Source organism: Triticum urartu, chromosome 5A (genome assembly GCF_056163025.1).
Source record: "Triticum urartu cultivar PI428250 chromosome 5A, HENAU_Tu73, whole genome shotgun sequence".
NCBI lineage: Eukaryota > Viridiplantae > Streptophyta > Magnoliopsida > Poales > Poaceae > Triticum > Triticum urartu.
Genome location: NC_141877.1, coordinates 665,480,171 through 665,499,674, shown reverse-complemented (window position 1 = coordinate 665,499,674; position 19,504 = coordinate 665,480,171). Strand labels below are relative to the sequence as shown.

The 19,504-nt window shown below is 48.0% G+C and overlaps 2 protein-coding genes across 2 annotated transcripts; one reads left to right on the top strand and one right to left on the bottom strand.

The window, feature by feature from the left end:
- The first annotated feature begins 14,804 nt into the window (after nt 1-14,804).
- LOC125507591 (O-methyltransferase ZRP4-like) lies at nt 14,805-18,954 on the top strand. Its single transcript, XM_087524820.1, has 5 exons — nt 14,805-15,125; nt 15,700-16,008; nt 17,009-17,161; nt 17,918-18,081; nt 18,619-18,954. The coding sequence occupies exons 1-5, from the start codon at nt 14,822-14,824 to the stop codon at nt 18,952-18,954; spliced, it is 1,266 nt and encodes a 421-aa protein (XP_087380946.1). The 5' UTR covers nt 14,805-14,821.
- Nucleotides 15,205-17,039, bottom strand: LOC147973881 (uncharacterized). The gene has a single exon (XM_087525127.1). It carries the CDS (start codon nt 16,479-16,481, stop codon nt 15,942-15,944), a length of 540 nt encoding a protein of 179 aa, XP_087381253.1. The 5' UTR covers nt 16,482-17,039; the 3' UTR covers nt 15,205-15,941.
- Nucleotides 18,955-19,504: the final 550 nt, after the last annotated feature.

The window sequence follows — 19,504 nt, the reverse complement described above, 5'->3', positions numbered from 1 at the left end:
CCGTCTAGTGGGGAGTGGGGTGGTCGTAGAAATTCATGTTTTGGAGGTAGTCCGCATGTGGGCATGTTGCAACGGTTTTTGTTCGGTTTCTGTCAATCATTTGGGTAATTCTCTTCTAGTTAATTAATTTAGAAGACAAATCTTTTGCCTCCGTTTCAAAGGAAAAAACTACCAACGGCTAACTCACGGCCCTTCATAGGTGACTGGTACGGATGAGAGTTTTTATAGTAGTGAGCACTATATTTTTAGAACATGTGTTTCATTATCCGGCTTGAATTTGGAAACACACCATCCCGAGGGGTGGGCACATTGGGAACACCTTCACCACCTAGCTTATATTTGTGTTCAAGGGGAGTGAATGTGTGGTTCACGACTTGAGCTCTTCATTGATTCTTTGTGACATACATGACTCACTGAGGGACACCTTCCCCATGATGATGTGGTGACATAGACATGTTGGAAAAATATGCCCTAGAGGCAATAATAAATTAGTTATTATTATATATTTCATTGTTCATGATAATCGTTTATTATCCATGCTAGAATTGTATTGATAGGAAACTCAGATACATGTGTGGATACATAGACAACACCATGTCCCTAGTAAGCCTCTAGTTGACTAGCTCGTTGATCAATAGATGGTTACAGTTTCCTGACCATGGACATTGGATGTCGTTGATAACGGGATCACATCATTAGGAGAATGATGTGATGGACAAGACCCAATCCTAAGCCTAGCACAAAGATCGTGTAGTTCGTATGCTAAAGCTTTTCTAATGTCAAGTATCATTTCCTTAGACCATGAGATTGTGCAACTCCCGGATACCGTAGGAGTGCTTTGGGTGTGCCAAACGTCACAACGTAACTGGGTGGCTATAAAGGTTCACTACAGGTATCTCCGAAAGTGTCTGTTGGGTTGGCGCGAATCGAGACTGGGATTTGTCACTCCGTGTAAACGGAGAGGTATCTCTAGGCCCACTCGGTAAGACATCATCATAATGTGCACAATGTGATCAAGGAGTTGATCACGGGATGATGTGTTACGGAACGAGTAAAGAGACTTGCCGGTAACGAGATTGAACAAGGTATCGGGATACCGACGATCGAATCTCGGGCAAGTACAATACCGCTGGACAAAGGGAATTGTATACGGGATTGATTGAATCCTCGACATCGTGGTTCATCCGATGAGATCATCGTGGAGCATGTGGGAGCCAACATGGGTATCCAGATCCCGCTGTTGGTTATTGACCGGAGAGTTGTCTCGGCCATGTCTGCATGACTCCCGAGCCCGTAGGGTCACACACTTAAGGTTTGATGATGCTAGGGTTATAGGGAAAGTATGTACGTGGTTACTGAATGTTGTTCGGAGTCTCGGATGAGATCCCCAACGTCACGAGGAGTTCCGGAATGGTCCGGAGGTAAAGATTGATATATAGGAAGTATGGTTTTGGCCACCAGAAGTGTTCCGGGCATCACCGATAGTGTACCGGGACCACCGGAGGGGTCCGGGGGTCCACCGGGAGGGGCCACCAGCCCCGGAGGCATACATGGGCCAAGTGTGAGAAGGGACCAGCCCCTAAGTGGGCTGGGGCGCCTCCCCACCAAGGCCCATTCGCCTAAAGGGAAGAAGGGGCAAACCCTAAGGGCAGATGGGCCCTAAGGCCCATGCCTGGTGCGCCTCCCTCTCCCCCTCCACTTGGCCGCCACTCCAGATGGGGATTGGGGCTGCCGCCACCCCTAGGGTGGAAACCCTAGGTGGGGGCGCATCCCTCCCTCTCCCCCTATATATAGTGGAGGCAAAGGGGCAGCCCAACACATGAAGTTCCTCCCCTGTTGGCGCAGCCCTACCCCTCTCCCTCCTCGTCTCTCGTAGTGCTTGGCGAAGCCCTGCTGGAGTCCCGCGCTCCTCCACCACCACCACGCCGTCATGCTGCTGCTGGATGGAGTCTTCCCGAACCTCTCCTTCTCCCCTTGCTGGATCAAGGCGTAGGAGACGTCACCGGGCTGTACGTGTGTTGAACGCGGAGGTGCCGTCCGTTCGGCACTAGGATCATCGGTGATTTGGATCATGACGAGTACGACTCCATCAACCCCGTTCACTTGAACGCTTCCGCTTAGCGATCTACAAGGGTATGTAGATGCACTCTCCTTCCCCTCGTTGCTAGATTACTCCATAGATTGATCTTGGTGATGCGTAGAAAAGTTTGAATTTCTGCTATGATCCCCAACACTAGCATCATGAGCTAGGTCTATGCGTAGTTTCTATGCACGAGTAGAACACAAAGCAGTTGTGGGCGTCGATATTGCCAATTTGCTTGCCGTTACTAGTCTTATCTTGATTCGGCGGCATCGTGGGATGAAGCGGCCCGGACCGACCTTACACGTACTCTTACGTGAGACTGGTTCCACCGACTGACATGCGCTAGTTGCATAAGGTGGCTAGCAGGTGTCTGTCTCTCCCACTTTAGTCGGATCGGATTCGATGAAAAGGGTCCTTATGAAGGGTAAATAGAAATTGGCATATCACGTTGTGGTTTTCGCGTAGGTAAGAAAAGTTCTTGCTAGAAACCTATAGCAGCCACGTAAAAACTTGCAACAACAATTAGAGGACGTCCAACTTGTTTTTGCAGCATATGCCTTGTGATATGATATGGCCAAAAGGATGTGATGAATGATATATGTGATCTATGAGATTGATCATGTTCTTGTAATAGGAATCACGACTTGCATGTCGATGAGTATGACAACCGGCAGGAGCCATAGGAGTTGTCTTAATTTATTTATGACCTGCGTGTCAACATAAACGTCATGTAATTACTTTACTTTATTGCTAAAGCGTTAGCCATAGTAGTAGAAGTAATAGATGACGAGACAACTTCAAGAAGACACGATGATGGAGATCATGATGATGGAGATCATGGTGTCATGCCGGTGACAACGATGATCATGGAGCCCCGAAGATGGAGATCAAAAGGAGCAAAATGATATTGGCCATATCATGTCAATATTTGATTGCATGTGATGTTTATCATGTTTTACATCTTATTTGCTTAGAACGACGGTAGCTTAAATAAGATGATCCCTCGTAATAATTTCAAGAAAGTGTCCCCCCTAACTGTGCACCGTTACGAAGGTTCGTTGTTTCGAAGCACCACGTGATGATCGGGTGTGATAGATTCTAACGTTCGAATACAACGGGTGTAAGCCAGATTTACACACGCAATACACTTAGGTTGACTTGACGAGCCTAGCATGTACAGACATGGCCTCGGAACACGGAAGACCGAAAGGTCGAGCATGAGTTGTATAGAAGATACGATCAACATGAAGATGTTCACCGATGTTGACTAGTTCGTCTCACGTGATGATCGGACACGGCCTAGTTGACTCGGATCATGTTTCACTTAGATGACTAGAGGGATGTCTATCTGAGTGGGAGTTCATTAAATAATTTGATTAGATGAACTCAACTATCATGAACATAGTCTAAATTGTCTTCGCAAATATGTTGTAGATAAATAGCTCACGTTGTAGCTCCCTGTTTCAATACGTTCCTAGAGAAAGATTAAGTTGAAAGATATTGTAAGCAATGATGCGGACTAGGTCTGTAGTCCGAGGAGTGTCCTCACTGCTACACAGAAGGCTTACGTCCTTGATGCACCGCTCGATGTGCAAACCCCTACAACGTCGTCTTTGGATGTTGTGAACATCTGACAGACACATTCTGATGACTACCTGATAGTTTAGTGCACCATACTTTACGGCTTAGAATCGGGATTCCAATGACGTTTTGAACGCCATAAGACATATGAGATGTTCCAAGAACTGAAATTGGGATTTCAGGCTCATGCCCGTGTTGAGAGGTATGAGACCTTTGACAAGTTCTTTTGCCAACAAGATGGAGGAGAATAGCTCAGCTAGTGAGCATGTGCTCAGAATGTCTGGGTGCTACAATCACTTAAATCAAGTGGGAGTTAAACTTCCAGATAAGATAGTGATTGATAGAGTTCTCTAGACACTCTCACTAAGCTACTAGATCTTCGTGATGAACTATGACATGTAAGGGATGGAGTTGATCCCAGAGCTGTTCGTGGTGCTTGAGACCGCAAAAGGTAGAAATCAAGAAGGAGCATCAAGTGTTGATGGTTTAACAAGACCACTGGTTTCAAGAAGGGCAAGGGCTAGAAGGGAAACTTCATGGATGGCAAACCAGTTGCCGCTCTAGTGAAGGAACCCAAGGTTGAACCCAAACCCGAGACTAAGTGCTTCTATTGTAAAGGGAACGGTCACTGGTAGCGGAATTACCCCAAATGCATGGTAGATAAGAAGGCTGGCAACTTCAAAGTATATACATGTTATTAATATGTACCTCGCTAGTACTCCCGGTAGCACCTGGGTATTGGATACCGGTTCATTACTATTATTGGTGACTTGAAGCAAAAGCTACGGACTAAATGGAGACTGGCTGAGGGCGAGGTGACGATGTGTGTTGGAAGTGTTTCCAAAGTTGATGAGATCACCATCGCACACTCCATCTGCCTTCGGGATTAGTATTGAACCTAGATAAATGTTATCAGGTGTCTACGTTGAGCATGAATATGATTAGATCATGTTCATTGCAATACGGTCATTCATTTAAGTTAGAGAATAATGGTTATTCTGTTTACATGAATGATACCTTTCATGGTCATGCACCCTATGTGAATGGTTCATTGAATCTCGGTCGTGGTGATACACATGTTCACGCCAAAAGATGTAGAGTTAATAATGATAGTACCACTTTCTTGTGGCACTGCCGCTTAGGTCATATTGGCGTAAGATGCATGAAGAAACTCCATATCGATGGATGTTTGGAGTCACTTGATTTTGAATTGCTTAACACATGCGAGCCATGCCTCATGGGCAGGATGACTAAGACCCCGTTTTCAGGTACAATGAAACGGGCAAGTGACTTGTTGGAAATCATACATGCAGATGTGTGTGATCCAATGAGAATTGGAGCATGCGGTGGATATCGCTATTTTCTCATCTTCACTGACGATTTGAGTAGATATAGGTATATTTACTTAATGAAGCACAAGTCTGAAACGTTTGAAAAGTTCAAGCGATTTCAGAGTGAAGTTAAGAATCATCATAACAATAAGATCATGCTCCTATGATCTGATCAAAAGGGGATTTTCTGAGTTATGAGTTTGTCAATCACTTAAGACATTGTGGAATTGTTTCACAATTGAAGCCACCTGGAACACCACAAGGTAATGGTATGTCCGGACGTCGTAATCGAACCCTATGAGATATGGTGCGATCTATGATGTCTCTTACCAATATACCATTTTCATTTTGAGGTTATGCGTTAGAGACAACTGCATTCACTTTAGATAGGACACCATCTAAATCCGTTGAGACAACGTCATATGAACATTGGTTTGGCAAGAAACCAAAGTTGTTGTTTCTTAATGTTTGGGGATGCGATGCTTAGGGCTTCAGCCGGAGAAGCTCGAACCCAAAGCGGACAAACACATCTTCATAGGATACCCAAAGGTGACAGTTGTATACACCTTCTATCTCAGATCCGAGGGCAAATTGTTTGTCGCTAAGAACGGGTCCTTTCTCGAGAAGGAGTTTCTTCGAAAGAATTGAGTGGGAGGAAGATAGAACTTGATGAGGTTGTCGAACCTTTACTTCAACCAGAGAGTGATGCAACACAGAAAGATGTTTTCTGTGGCGCCTACATCTGCTGAATAGGAAGTTAATGATAGTGATCATGAAGCTTCGGATCAAGTTGCTATCGAACCTCGTAGGTCGACAAGGATATGTACTACTCCTAAGTGGTACGGTAATCCTGTCTTAGATATCATGTTGTTAGGCAACAATGAACCTACGAGCTATGGAAAAGCGATGGTGGGCCCGTATTCCGACAAATGGTTAGAAGCCATGAAATCCGAGATAGGATCCATATATCAGAACAAAGTATGGACTTTGGTGGACTTGCCCGATGATCGGCAAGCCATAGAGATAAATGGATCTTTAAGAAGAAGACGGACGTGGGCGGTAATGTTACCGTCTATGAAGCTCGACTTGTGGGAAAGAGTCTTTTCACAAGTTCAAGGAGTTGACTATGATGAGAATTTCTCACCCGTAGCGATACTTAAGTCCGTTGGAATCATGTTAGCATTAGCTGTATTTTTCGATTATGAAATCTTACAGATGGATGTCAAAACAAGTTTTCTTACCAAGTTTTCGTAAGAAAAGTTGTATGTGATACAATAAAAGATTTTGTCGATCCTAAGGATGCTAAAAGGTATGCTGGCTCCAGCAATCCTTCTATGGACTAGAGCAAGCATCTCGGAATCAGAATATATGTTTTGATGGAGTGATCAAAGCTTTTAGGTTTATACAATGTTTGCTAGAAACTTGTATTTACAAGAAAGTGAGTGGGAGCACTACAACATTTCTGATAAGTATATGTGGATGACATATTGTTGATCCGAAATAGTGTAGAATTTCTGGAAAGCATAAACGGTTGTTTGAAGAGTGATTTTCAAAGGAAGACCTGGATAAAGCTGCTTACATATTGGGCATCAAGATCTATAGAAATAGATCAAGACGTCTGATGATACTTTCAAAGAACGCACACCTTGACATGTTTTTGAAGGAGTTCAAAATAGATCAGTCAAAGAAGGGGTTCTTACCTGAGTTGTAAGGTGTGAGGTTGAGTAAGACTCGAAGATTGACCACGGCAGAAGAAAGAGGAAGGACGAAGGTCGTCCCCTATGCTCTTGTCATAGGCTCTATACGGTATGCCATGCTGAAGTACCACACCTATTGTGTGCCTTGCCACATGTCTGGCAAGAGGGTACAAAGGTGATCTAGGAGTGGATCACCAGATAGCAGTCAAAATTATCCTTAGAGGAATAAGGAAATGTTTCTCGGTTATGGAGGTGATAAAGAGTTCGACATAAAGAGTTACGTCGATGCAAGCTTAACACCTATCCGGATAACTCTGAGTAGAGATACCGGATACGTATAATGGAGCAACAATTTGGAATAGCTCCAAGTGGAACGTGGTAGCAGCATCTACGATATGACATAAAGTTTTGCGAAGTACATAGGGATCTAAATATGGCAAGACCCGTTGACTACAACCTCTCTCACAAGCATAACATGATCAAACCCAGAACTCATTGAGTATTAATCACATAGTGATGTGAACTAGATTAGTGACTCTAGTAAACTCTTTGGATGTTGGTCACATGGCGATGTGACCTGTGAGTGTTAATCACATGGCGATGTGAACTAGATTATTGACTCTAGTGCAAGTGGGAGACTATTGGAAATATGCCCTAGAGGCAATAATAAATTAGTTATTATTATATATTTCATTGTTCATGATAATCGTTTATTATCCATGCTAGAATTGTATTGATAGGAAACTCAGATACATGTGTGGATACATAGACAACACCATGTCCCTAGTAAGCCTCTAGTTGACTAGCTCGTTGATCAATAGATGGTTACAGTTTCCTGACCATGGACATTGGATGTCGTTGATAACGGGATCAAATCATTAGGAGAATGATGTGATGGACAAGACCCAATCCTAAGCCTAGCACAAAGATCGTGTAGTTCGTATGCTAAAGCTTTTCTAATGTCAAGTATCATTTTCTTAGACCATGAGATTGTGCAACTCCCGGATACCGTAGGAGTGCTTTGGGTGTTCCAAACGTCACAACGTAACTGGGTGGCTATAAAGGTTCACTACAGGTATCTCCGAAAGTGTCTGTTGGGTTGGCGCGAATCGAGACTGGGATTTGTCACTCCGTGTAAACGGAGAGGTATCTCTGGGCCCACTCGGTAAGACATCATCATAATGTGCACAATGTGATCAAGGAGTTGATCACAGGATGATGTGTTACGGAACGAGTAAAGAGACTTGCCGGTAACGAGATTGAACAAGGTATCGGGATACCGACGATCGAATCTCGGGCAAGTACAATACCGCTGGACAAAGGGAATTGTATACGGGATTGATTGAATCCTCGACATCGTGGTTCATCCGATGAGATCATCATGGAGCATGTGGGAGCCAACATGGGTATCCAGATCCCGCTGTTGGTTATTGACCGGAGAGTTGTCTCGGCCATGTTTGCATGACTCCCGAGCCCGTAGGGTCTACACACTTAAGGTTCGATGACGCTAGGGTTATAGGGAAAGTATGTACGCGGTTACTGAATGTTGTTCGGAGTCCCGGATGAGATCCTGGACGTCACGAGGAGTTCCGGAATGGTCCGGAGGTAAAGATTGATATATAGGAAGTATGGTTTTGGCCACCAGAAGTGTTCCGGGCATCACCGGTAGTGTACCGGGACCACCGGAGGGGTCCGGGGGTCCACCGGGAGGGGCCACCAGCCCCGGAGGCATACATGGGCCAAGTGTGAGAAGGGACCAGCCCCTAAGTGGGCTGGGGCGCCTCCCCACCAAGGCCCATGCGCCTAAAGGGAAGAGGGGGCAAACCCTAAGGGCAGATGGGCCCTAAGGCCCATGCCTGGTGCGCCTCCCTCTCCCCCTCCACTTGGCCGCCACCCTAGATGGGGATTGGGGCTGCTGCCACCCCTAGGGTGGAAACCCTAGGTGGGGGCGCAGCCCTCCCTCTCCTCCTATATATAGTGGAGGCAAAGGGGTTGCCCAACACATGAAGTTCCTCCCCTGTTGGCGCAGCCCTACCCCTCTCCCTCCTCGTCTCTCGTAGTGCTTGGCGAAGCCCTGCTGGAGTCCCGTGCTCCTCCACCACCACCACGCCGTCGTGCTGCTGCTGGATGAAGTCTTCCCGAACCTCTCCTTCTCCCCTTGCTGGATCAAGGCGTAGGAGACGTCACTGGGCTGTACGTGTGTTGAACGCGGAGGTGCCGTCCGTTCGGCACTAGGATCATCGGTGATTTGGATCATGACGAGTACGACTCCATCGACCCCGTTCACTTGAACGCTTTCGCTTAGCGATCTACAAGGGTATGTAGATGCACTCTCCTTCCCCTCGTTTCTAGATTACTCCATAGATTGATCTTGGTGATGCGTAGAAAATTTTGATTTTCTGCTACGATCCCCAACAAGACATACGTGGTATCGTCGGTGATCTAGCATTGTACAATAGCAAAGCGTGAATATCCCTTCTACCGTTAATATCCGTCCTAGAATTGTATCAACTATCGTTGAGGAAATATCTACACATGGAATCTTCTAATTGGTTCAGTAGATGAATAGGTAATAAACCCTAAAGTTGAAGGTCATGGATTGGACTCGCGGGTCAGGATTGCGGACAAATGACATCGCTATCTTCAAGCAGAGAGCATCCACATAGTGCAAGCATAACCCCTACCTATGTACTAACTCTATATTCTTATTGAAAGTTGATAGGCCATATGTGCAAGGGTTTGTAGGACACTACTTCTTATGATGTCCTCTCCTCAGAACCTTGCCAAGGTTAGAATCGGAACATGCACACAATATACATGTACAAATTTATGAAACAATTAAGATGCCAAATATAGACTAGAGATTCAAACCATAAATAACAAGAACATGTCAAGAACATATATTGATCATAATCATGTTGGGAAGGTCATGTTGAACACACAAACATCATCTGAAGTCTCAGTCGATTATTGAAAACTAAGGAAGCGACCAGCTCTCCTCCCACGCTCCTAACCCTCGTCGCCGCCACCACCTCCCCCGCACGATCCCGGCCGGACCCGGCGAGCCCAGTCAACGCGCGGCCAGATCCGGGTCCCCCTCCCCCACTCTTCCCTTCCCCCCTTTCCACCCTCGTGCTGCCTCCCCGGGAGGCGGCCGGGGCGGCCAGCGCGCCTGCTCCCTCTTCCTCCACCTCGTGTCGTCCCTCCCTGCCGCCGCCGGCGGTTGCCCCTGGCTCTGGCCCGGGTGGTGTCGGCGGCGGCGGGATCTTCTCTCCCCGCGCGTGCGTCCTCCCTGCCCGGGGCGGGGGGCGGCGGCGGTGGCCGGCGGCAGACGTGAGGGAGGCATTGCTCCTTGGTGGTGGGGCAGCTTGGTTGCGCGGGGTGGCCGGCGGCGCGCCCCCGGCCCAGATCTAAGCCCTGCGGGTCCCATCTGGGTCCTAGCGGGTCGGCTACCGGCGTGGCTTTGTTGTCTTCTGCATGTTGTGGACGTGGAGCAGCTTGAACGAGGGGCGGCATCACCGTCGGCGTGCTTGCTGCAGCGCGAAGGCGGGAGCTTTACGGGCCTTGGGTGGCCCGGCCGGGCCTGTGGGCCCACGGGCCTGGTGTGCTCCTGCTATTGCGTCCGGTCGGCTACCGTCGTTGATGGTGGAGGTTGAGCCCTCCCGCGTGCTGACAATGCTACTGCCTCTGTCCCGGCTCCTCTTCTTCGGTATGCAGACCTCTCTTCGTGGTGCCGTGGTGAGACGGCGTGAGAAGCTTCAAGACCAGCGTGGCGCATGATGGTTGTCGGTTTCAGTGGCGGGCTTCGGAGCGCCTGCGGTGAAGGTTGGGATGGGAGAAATCCCTGTCGGCCTGGCCGACACCGACGCGGTGGCGCCTGAGGGTGCTGCCGGACCTTCCTAAAGGTCGTCGGGGGCTACCCTTCTTCTCTCCTCGTCGCGTACCAGGGGAAACCCTTTGCAGCACCTTCGGCATCGTCGCGTCCCTTCTTGGAGGTGTTGATTGGTACCGGCGCTTCGGAGTCTAGGAGCTTGGTGGGAGATCTCCGGTGGGCGCAGTGGTCGCGGGGCTTCTTCGTGTTTTTGTCGATCCGTCGTTGTCGGCATTGGTTTCTTTTATATTTTCTCTCTCGTTTCTTTTGGGCGTGTCTGTGCTGCTTCCGCCCCAGCACCTATCGTTGGCTGTATCAGTTGGTTGCTTTGTAATACAAAGCGGGGGAAAACCCTTTTTTGTAACAAACACACACAGGGGAATGGGAGATGAAAGGAGAGAGAAAAGTGGGAACTTAGAAAAACCGCGGAAGTGTGTGAGAGAGATATTTTTAGGAGGGGGGGGGGTGATGGTTGTAGTAGGGTGAATTGATCAGTTAGGGTTCTAGTACTATCATGTGATTCAATGTCTAGATCGTATGAGCTACCAGACATACCACTACAGATTGACCCTCTATTGACTCCACTCACGGGTATCCTGCCTATCCATAAGCAAATGTCATAGGAGGGTTTGTCTCCACTGACAGGTAGGATATACTCATCAGTGGAGGTGTATGACTGCTGATGGATGTGGTTACTTGGACTGCCAGTGGTTATGAATAACCAATGGCGGGCTATTTCAATTATAATGGTTAGTAGCTTATGTTCCAAAATTTAGTAGCTATGGCTGCAACTCCTAGAAGTGGCTGCAAATGCACACACCCTGCTAGCAATGCAACCCATACGACTACGCTTCTTAGCAGCCATAGATACCGAGATAGTACATTGCACACATATAAGTATATATGCATCCATATAACCACATTGCACATATATGTTCCCATTCACAACAAAGTCATAATATTTAGCATTCTCATCTAAATATAATAAGACTTGAAACTCATAAATCCATAGTTAACATCTATAAGTTCAACATTCCCATCTTACACATAATAAGATCATAACCAACATCTATAAGTTCAAGTAAAGAACATTTTTTTTGTTACGTCCACGCCTTCGTGTATAGTAGATTCGATGTATCCGCCTCTTCATGTGGGACCGGACACGACGGTGCCACAAGATGCCAATCTCATGCTAGCCAGCCAGACTACACCAAATGTATTCATGTTGAAAAGATTATACCTTAGAGAGGGGGTTGGGAATAAACCATTCAAGTCTGGTGTTACACCCTCCATGATATATGTTCAACTTTTCATGTTAACCGCCAAGGCAAGTAGCAGTGACGAATGCCATTGGTCCTTACTCCAACCGGGCAATTGAAATGCCACTTACTTCTATTTTATGAAATGATACTAAAATGTAAACCCTCATGGAACACATAGATTAAGGCAATCAATATGACATACATATTTTCAAAATACGGGTAATTCAAAAGAATGTATCTGGAGGGTGGATAGACAGATATAACTATCCTACCAAATTATGGTCCAAAAGGCATGAGCATAGATCTAGTACAAACTGGAGGCGTGGATAAGATTTATTTGTGAAGTGCCACTAAAGTCAAAGAGCATCACCGCCACTACATTTTAGTTGCGCCACACAAAAGTTTCTTTCAAAAAAGTGTTTTCTGTAGTACACTAAAAGTGATAGTTGTAGTACACTAAAAGTGATAGTTTCAAGGGGAAATATATCCATGTTTGCATAAAATAAACTATATATTTGATTTACTTCCAGTAGCACAAAAGCACAACATTGAAGGTCTTTCCGAGGGAGAAGGGATAGAAGAATTGTTAGCGAGGCATCTTAGATTCATAATGACCCTTATATACTGCATAATGCATGATGAATCTGCACTTACAACCAAGTCAAGACACACTGGTCTACAACACTCACAACCAAATAAATCAACGGCATCAATATGCAAGTGCATCCATATGATCACCCCTATTTACCGCTTGTTCATATGACCACCATAAGTAGATTTAACTGATAGCAGAAATGCACAAGTACTTCCACAAATCCATATGGCCACCACTATCACAAAGTATAGCTATGCATAGAGTACAAGATAGCACAACACTTCATCATCCGAACATGACACATAGCATGTACAAAAGGCAGAAGGAGGGCCATGGAGCCCATCCATCGTAGTTGTAGATGGAGGAAGGCCCGTCAGACACAATGGTAACTTATCGCCCTGGAAAAGTCAGACCTAAAAAAGTTGCCACACCGTTATTATGGCGTTGACATTGTATTGGTAACTTTTGATACCAATACCGGTGGCAACTTCATAAAACACAGGGTGAAAAGTTTATAGTGATTTTTTCCCGATAATCCATACTCACTATCGAAGCTGTCGTTCCACAAAGCCAACAGTTAAAATTGATAAGGTTTATTTTTTTCACTCTCTAAATCAAGTTTTAATAAGTTGATGACATCAGTTTCATCTGCCCCACCTTGCAATTTCACTTTACCTCATATGTGGTCATTTGTTTTTTGCATATAAATTGATTGGATTGCTATAGTGCAAACTCGTACATATTGACAGCCTAGGAACACGTCCTGCTCCAGCCCCCTTGCGCGGACGTTTACACATTTTATTTTCCAATTTAAAAAATGGTTTGTGTTTGACTTGCCTGAGACAGGTTTTTCTGACTTGTCATGAATGTTGTGTCTTATATAGTTCTTCTTAGCGTCGATTGCCACTTTAATTAGTACTTGCATTGATTTGTTCTTAGCAATAAACGGTCAAATTCAGGATAGCCATTGCCTTGACGGCTTGTTTTTGTATGGGGTGGGTTGATCTCTGTCGGTGATTAATTAGGTTGCGTTTGGATGTGTAGCTTATCTATCTTGCTCGTTTGGGCATTTCCTATAAAAGCAAGACATGTTGCTCGGTTAGTACTCTCCATGAGCACGCGAGGTGTAGGCAGTTGGAGGACACTTTCATTCTCTTTCCCATGCTAGAGAGCCAATCCTACTCTTCTCCTTGGATTAGGGTTCTAGAGTCAGGTATTGACTATATTGCCTAACAGAGCCAGATTTTCACGAGGTACTAAACGTCTGACTTTGTCTAATGTGGCTAGTATCGTTCTAGCCCAAGATCCAAACACACACTTAGGGCTCTATTGACTCAAAGGAAATCCATAGGATTTTTAGAGGATTCGAACCCTTATATTTTTTTCCTATGGTGGCCGTTTGATTTGCAGGATTGGAATCTTTAGGAATTTTTCCATAGGATTCATTTGTGCAATTTCGAGGAGGATTCATTTGTGCTTCATTTTGGATGAAAATTTCCATCCACTCAAACTTTCTGGAAGAATTCCTCCATTTTTCCTGTGCTATTAAACACTCTTCCGCCCAAATTCATATATTTTTGTAATCATATAGGATACAAGAGGACATGCCACTCTATTGCTGCGTTTTCCTATTCTCGTGTTTTGAGAATCCTACAAATCAGAGGCCCTGAGTGCGTCGATGCATAACACTCAAGCACTCCTAGTACAAGTTGCTCCTTGTGTATTTACGTCTGCGAGTTCCTCTTCTTGCCCAGCAATCGCTATTGTCCCCTCACCACATCATGGTGAACTAGTCATCGGTCACACACTTTAAGTCGAAGATCATGGTCTCCCTTCTTTGAATAGGGAGCGGTAGTATTTTGATGGATTGATTACTTGGTCGTCTTTTTTAGTAGACATGTGGGAGGTAATGGTCAATCATGGAAGAGAAATGGATCAATGATGCTCCCAAAATGTCGCGGCAATATGCACGCGGCACATCTCGTATAGTATAAATCTATAAATGGACCAACAGATGATCATAAGACTCGCTCCTTAACCTCATCAAAGGGTGAGTCACACATGAACAACTGGTGATCGCTCTAGCTAGTTAGCCATGCGTATCAGCAAGACGATAATTATTGTGTCCACCTTACTCATGCGACCCAGTTCATCAATTTGTTTGACCTGATTAAATGATGGAGTATAGCTCGAGCTTTTGATTATATCTGTAATTATCTAGCTATATTGGATAATCAAAATCTGCTGTTAGAGAGAGAAGACACGGTTGTTTGTGTATAAAAGCCGTTGGTAGGAAGAGCTAGGGATCACACACACATAAGTACATCTATCAAAGCTAGTAGCTTTCAATTTACTTGCAGTGAAGTTGGGTAGCTAGCTTAAGCTCTAGCAAGGTGGCAAGATGACGCTTAAGCTCTTGGCGGAAGTGAGCCCGCAGGAGTTGCTCGTAGCTCTTGCGGAGCTCCAGAACCACGTGCTCGGCTACGTCAAGTCCATGTCGCTCAAGTGCGCCGTGGACCTCGGCATCACCGACGCCGTCCACCGCCGCGGCGGCACCGCCACCCTGGCCGACATCGCAGCCGACACGAAGGTGCACCCGGCCAGGGTCGCCGACCTCCGGCACGTCTTGGAGCTGCTCAGCGAGTCGGGCATCTTCAGCGCCACCGCCTGTGCTCCCAGCAGGAGATGGCGAGCAAAGACGCCGGGTTCAACTTCAACCGCGTCCTGAACGATGTGGGAACCGTCAGTCCCTCGCCGCTGCCCTCCTTTCTCTGTTGCCGTGGCTCGAACCAACGAAGAAGAAAGGGAAAAAAGAGGAAGAACAGGGACACGGCAAGGATTTTCCGACCCACGAACGCCTTCAACCTTGATCTCGAACTCAAGCAACAAAACCCCGCAGCTGTTATAACGGCCCTCGCGTGACTTTATACGCGAGCCAGCGCACCGGGCATGACCCGCGCCTCCACTCCCTCCTGATCACTCACACCCCGCTTGCTCCGTTCGTGCCAGCGTCGCGCTCCGACACGCGCACCCCACGGCGAGCTCCAAAAGCCGCGCCTTCGATGAGCCACACGACTCGCCAACAGCTGCTCCTAAACCCACACACACAACGCACACCCACATGTACACGCCCGTGCTGCACCTGCACACACACACACTCCCTGCCGCGGACCTGACGCGCCCAGCACGCCTGGCGTGTGCCCATACACGCACCCGACGCGGTGAGCTCGTCGCCGCGGCTTATTACATCCAACACTCGCGCCCTAATCCGCGACTCAGAGCAGCCCGGTGTCCTCGACGTCGTCCACGAGCAGGGCTCGCTCTGTCGCTGGCGCCTTCTTGAGCTGCGAGCACTCGCGCTTGAAATGTCCGCGTTCGCTGCACTTGTAGCACCGTCCCCGCCGGTTGCCGCCGAGGCCCGAAGCTTCGTTGCGCACACCATCGTCGTCGTCCCACGCTCCACCTCGCCGCTGCTCCCGCACCCGCCATTGTGCCGCCGTGTACAGCAGCTCGCCGCCCGCCTACCTGCGCCGACGCAGCCGCTCGTCAAACGCCTTCAGGCGTCCCAACGCATCCTCGAACAGCAGCGTTGAGAGGTCACAGAACTGCTCCATCCCGGCGACCGCTGCGTACAAGCGATCCGGGACGCAGTCCAACAGCTTCTTCACCATCGCCGAGTCGTCGAGGGTTGCTCCCAGCCCGGCGTAGCGCGCCGCCATGCCGCTGATCTTCCCGACGAAGGCGTCCAGCGACTCCCCGCCGTCCATCCGCAGGAGTTCGAACTCGCTGCGCAATGTGCCCAGCCACGCTGCTCGGATGCGATTGGCCCCGACGAACCGGGCCTTGAGGCTGCTCCAAATCTCCGCCGCGGTCTTCTTCGCGGCCACCTGCAGCAGCAGATCGTCGGCGAGCACCCGGAGTAGGTAAGCCCGCGCCGGCTTATCCTCGTCCAGATCGGCCTCCACCTTGATGGCCGAGGTGGTGTAGTTCTCCCCCGTGAGTACATGCGCTGGATGCGACACTGGACTGCCCGCACCGCCGCCGTACGGGACGATCGACATCACCGGCGCGCCCTGACCTTCACGTGGCTCTGATGCCAATTGTTGAAACCGCCAGTCCCTCGCCGCTGCCCTCCTCTCTCTCTTGCCGTGGCTCGAACCAACGAAGAAGAAAGGGAAGAAGGAGGACAAACAGGGCCACGGCAAGGATTTCCCGGCGCACGAACGCCTTCAACCTTGAGCTCGAACTCAAGCAACAAAACCCCGCAGCTGTTACAACGGCCCTCGCGTGGCTTTATACGCGAGCCAGCGCACCGGGCATGACCCACGCCTCCACTCCCTCCTGATCGCTTGCGCCCCGCTCGTTTCGCTCGTGCCCGCGTCACGCTCCGATGCGCGCGCCCCACGGTGAGCTCTAACGGCCGCGCCCTCAATCAGCCATACGACTCGCCAACAGCTGCTCCTAAACCCACGCACACCCGCACAAACACGCCCGTGCTGCACCTGCACGCACACACACACTCTCCGCCGCGGACCCGACGCACCCAGCACGCCTGGCGCGTGTCCATACACGCGCCTAACGCGGTGAGCTCGTCGCCGCGGCTTATTACACCCAACAAACGACGCCATAACCGCGGACAGCGAGCTCTTCCTCGAGGTCATCTTTCTGGATAAAGGCCGCATCCTCTGCGGCCTGAGCTCGCTCGTGGACGTCGGCGGTGTTGGTGCTGCCTCTCCTTGCAGCGCCGCTCCTTCTTCTACCTCTGACTACTTTTCCTTTTGTGGTTTCTCTCAAACACACATCCATGGAAGAAACTCACAGGAAACACACACACGCCAAGGAAGAAACCTGCTGCTAGCTTTGCCGGGAGGCTCTCTCCTTGGTTAACACAATGGCTACATTTTCTCACCAGCCCTCACGGCCTTCTTTTCCATTGCTCAATGTGACATATATATACACAGAAGGGCACACAGCCAGCCATAACGTCCGGCCATCACGCAGGCACTAACCGGCCATCATAAACGGCCACTAACAGCACGTCCTTCATGCACTAACTAGTCCTATCTACATGCACGTACTACTAACTGCCTTATCCTACTCCTAGCTAGAATCACTCCAGCAGCCACAAGACTCGGCCATATCTAAAACCAATTCCACGTCTCAACGTGACCTACTACTACCATGCAGCTAATCACCTACGCATGCATCGGCTACTTGATCAACACAACAGCCGAAAACTTGCCATATCACCTGACTTACTTGGTCATACTTTAGCCCATCACACTTCAGCCTTCGTCGCGCCTTGCCACTTCACGCAGCACCACGGCTTCACGCCGCCTCGGCATCTCACCATACTCGCCACGTCGCACGGCATCCCGGCATCTCGCCTTCTATGCGTGCTCAACCAAAGTTTCGACGACTAGCTACTCCTAGACCATCTAAGTTACATGCATAACAAAAACAAACTAAATGCTGATACAATAATATCAAGATCAAGGAGTGATCGCCAAGGTGTACCCGCGCATCGAGTGCACCGTGCTGGAGCCTGGACTGGACCTCCCTCACGTTGTGGGCCAGGCCGCTGGTGACCATGATAATCTCCGTTTCGTCGCGGGTGACATGTTTGAATCCATTCCACCCACGGATGTTGTCTTGCTCAAGGTATGTCTATGTACCCCATCGACATCACCTAGTGTTGATGTGGTCTCATCCTGTTGTACCATTAATTGGCGGGTCCCAAATATTCCCTTCGATTTCATAATGTAGTAGAGTGCATATAGATTTTCTGAAAAATCAAACTAAATAAATTTTGACCGAGTTTATAGAGGAAACTATTTATACATATAATTCAAACATACAAAACATGAAAATATGACTGATGATGTATCCAGTGATATGTATTTGGTATCTTAAATGTACATATTTTTGTCTATAAACATGGTTTAAGTTTGTAATGTTTGACTTTTGAAAAAAAAATCTATACACACTACATTATGAAACGAGTAGTCTAAGACCTTTTTTGTTTCTTTCTTATTGTTTCCTTTATCTTATTTCATTCACTGAACCGTCCATATTTTTCGTTGAAGATTTTTCTCTGTTGCTTCTTATAGTGCAATCAATGTTTTAGTTTTCCTCCTTCGCTAAACTGCTCATTGTCTTCTTTTTTTCTTCTAAATTGTTTCTTTCTATTTGTTCTAGAACATCATGCATGACTGGGGTCATGAGGATTGCGTCAAAATACTTCAACGTTGCAAGGAGGCCATCCCCGTCAAGAAAGCTGGAGGGAAGGTGATGATCATAGATATGGTGAGAGGGTCTACAGATGGCGATAGAAAGATCAGTGAGATGGAAGCCTTACAGAACATGTTCGCAGTGTGCATCAATGGGGCGGAACGGGACGAGAGTGAGTGGAAAATGATCTTTTCTAATGCTGGATTCGGTGACGACTACAAGATCATGCCGGTGCTGGGTCCCTACTCAGTCATAGAGATCTACCCACGAAAGCTTTGCATGGCGAACTATACCTTATTATAATGAACACAATATGTTGCACGCGTATACCTAAACCCGAACATGTTTCATTGGTATGTTTGCGCATGAATCCTGTGTCACTAGTAGAAAACAGGGCTTTGGTTCAGACCGGGCCAGCCCATTAGTCCCGATTCAGTCACGAACCGGGACCCATGGTGGCAACGGTCCCGGTTCGTGAGGCCAGAGGGCCGGCCGAGCCTTGTGGGGCATTGGTCCCGGTTTGTCTGGATCCTTTGGTCCCGGTTCCAGACACGAACCAGGACCAATGGACATCGCTCCTGACCGACAACCATTGGTCCCGGTTCGTGGCTGGAACCGAGACTAAAGGACCAATGAGATGCCTATATATACCTCCTCGCCCACGAGCAGAGCACTCCACTGCTCTGCTTTTCTGGCCAGCCGTTGGAGAGCATTGTGGTGCTCTAACTCACCTCCTATGCACAGGAGGTGTTCGATGAAATGCCCGAGCCATACTTAAGCTTTCTCCTCTCGAAGCTCCTTGTCCAGGCTCCATTTTCCTCGAGATTTGTCTAGATTTGGCGGTCTATCCTGT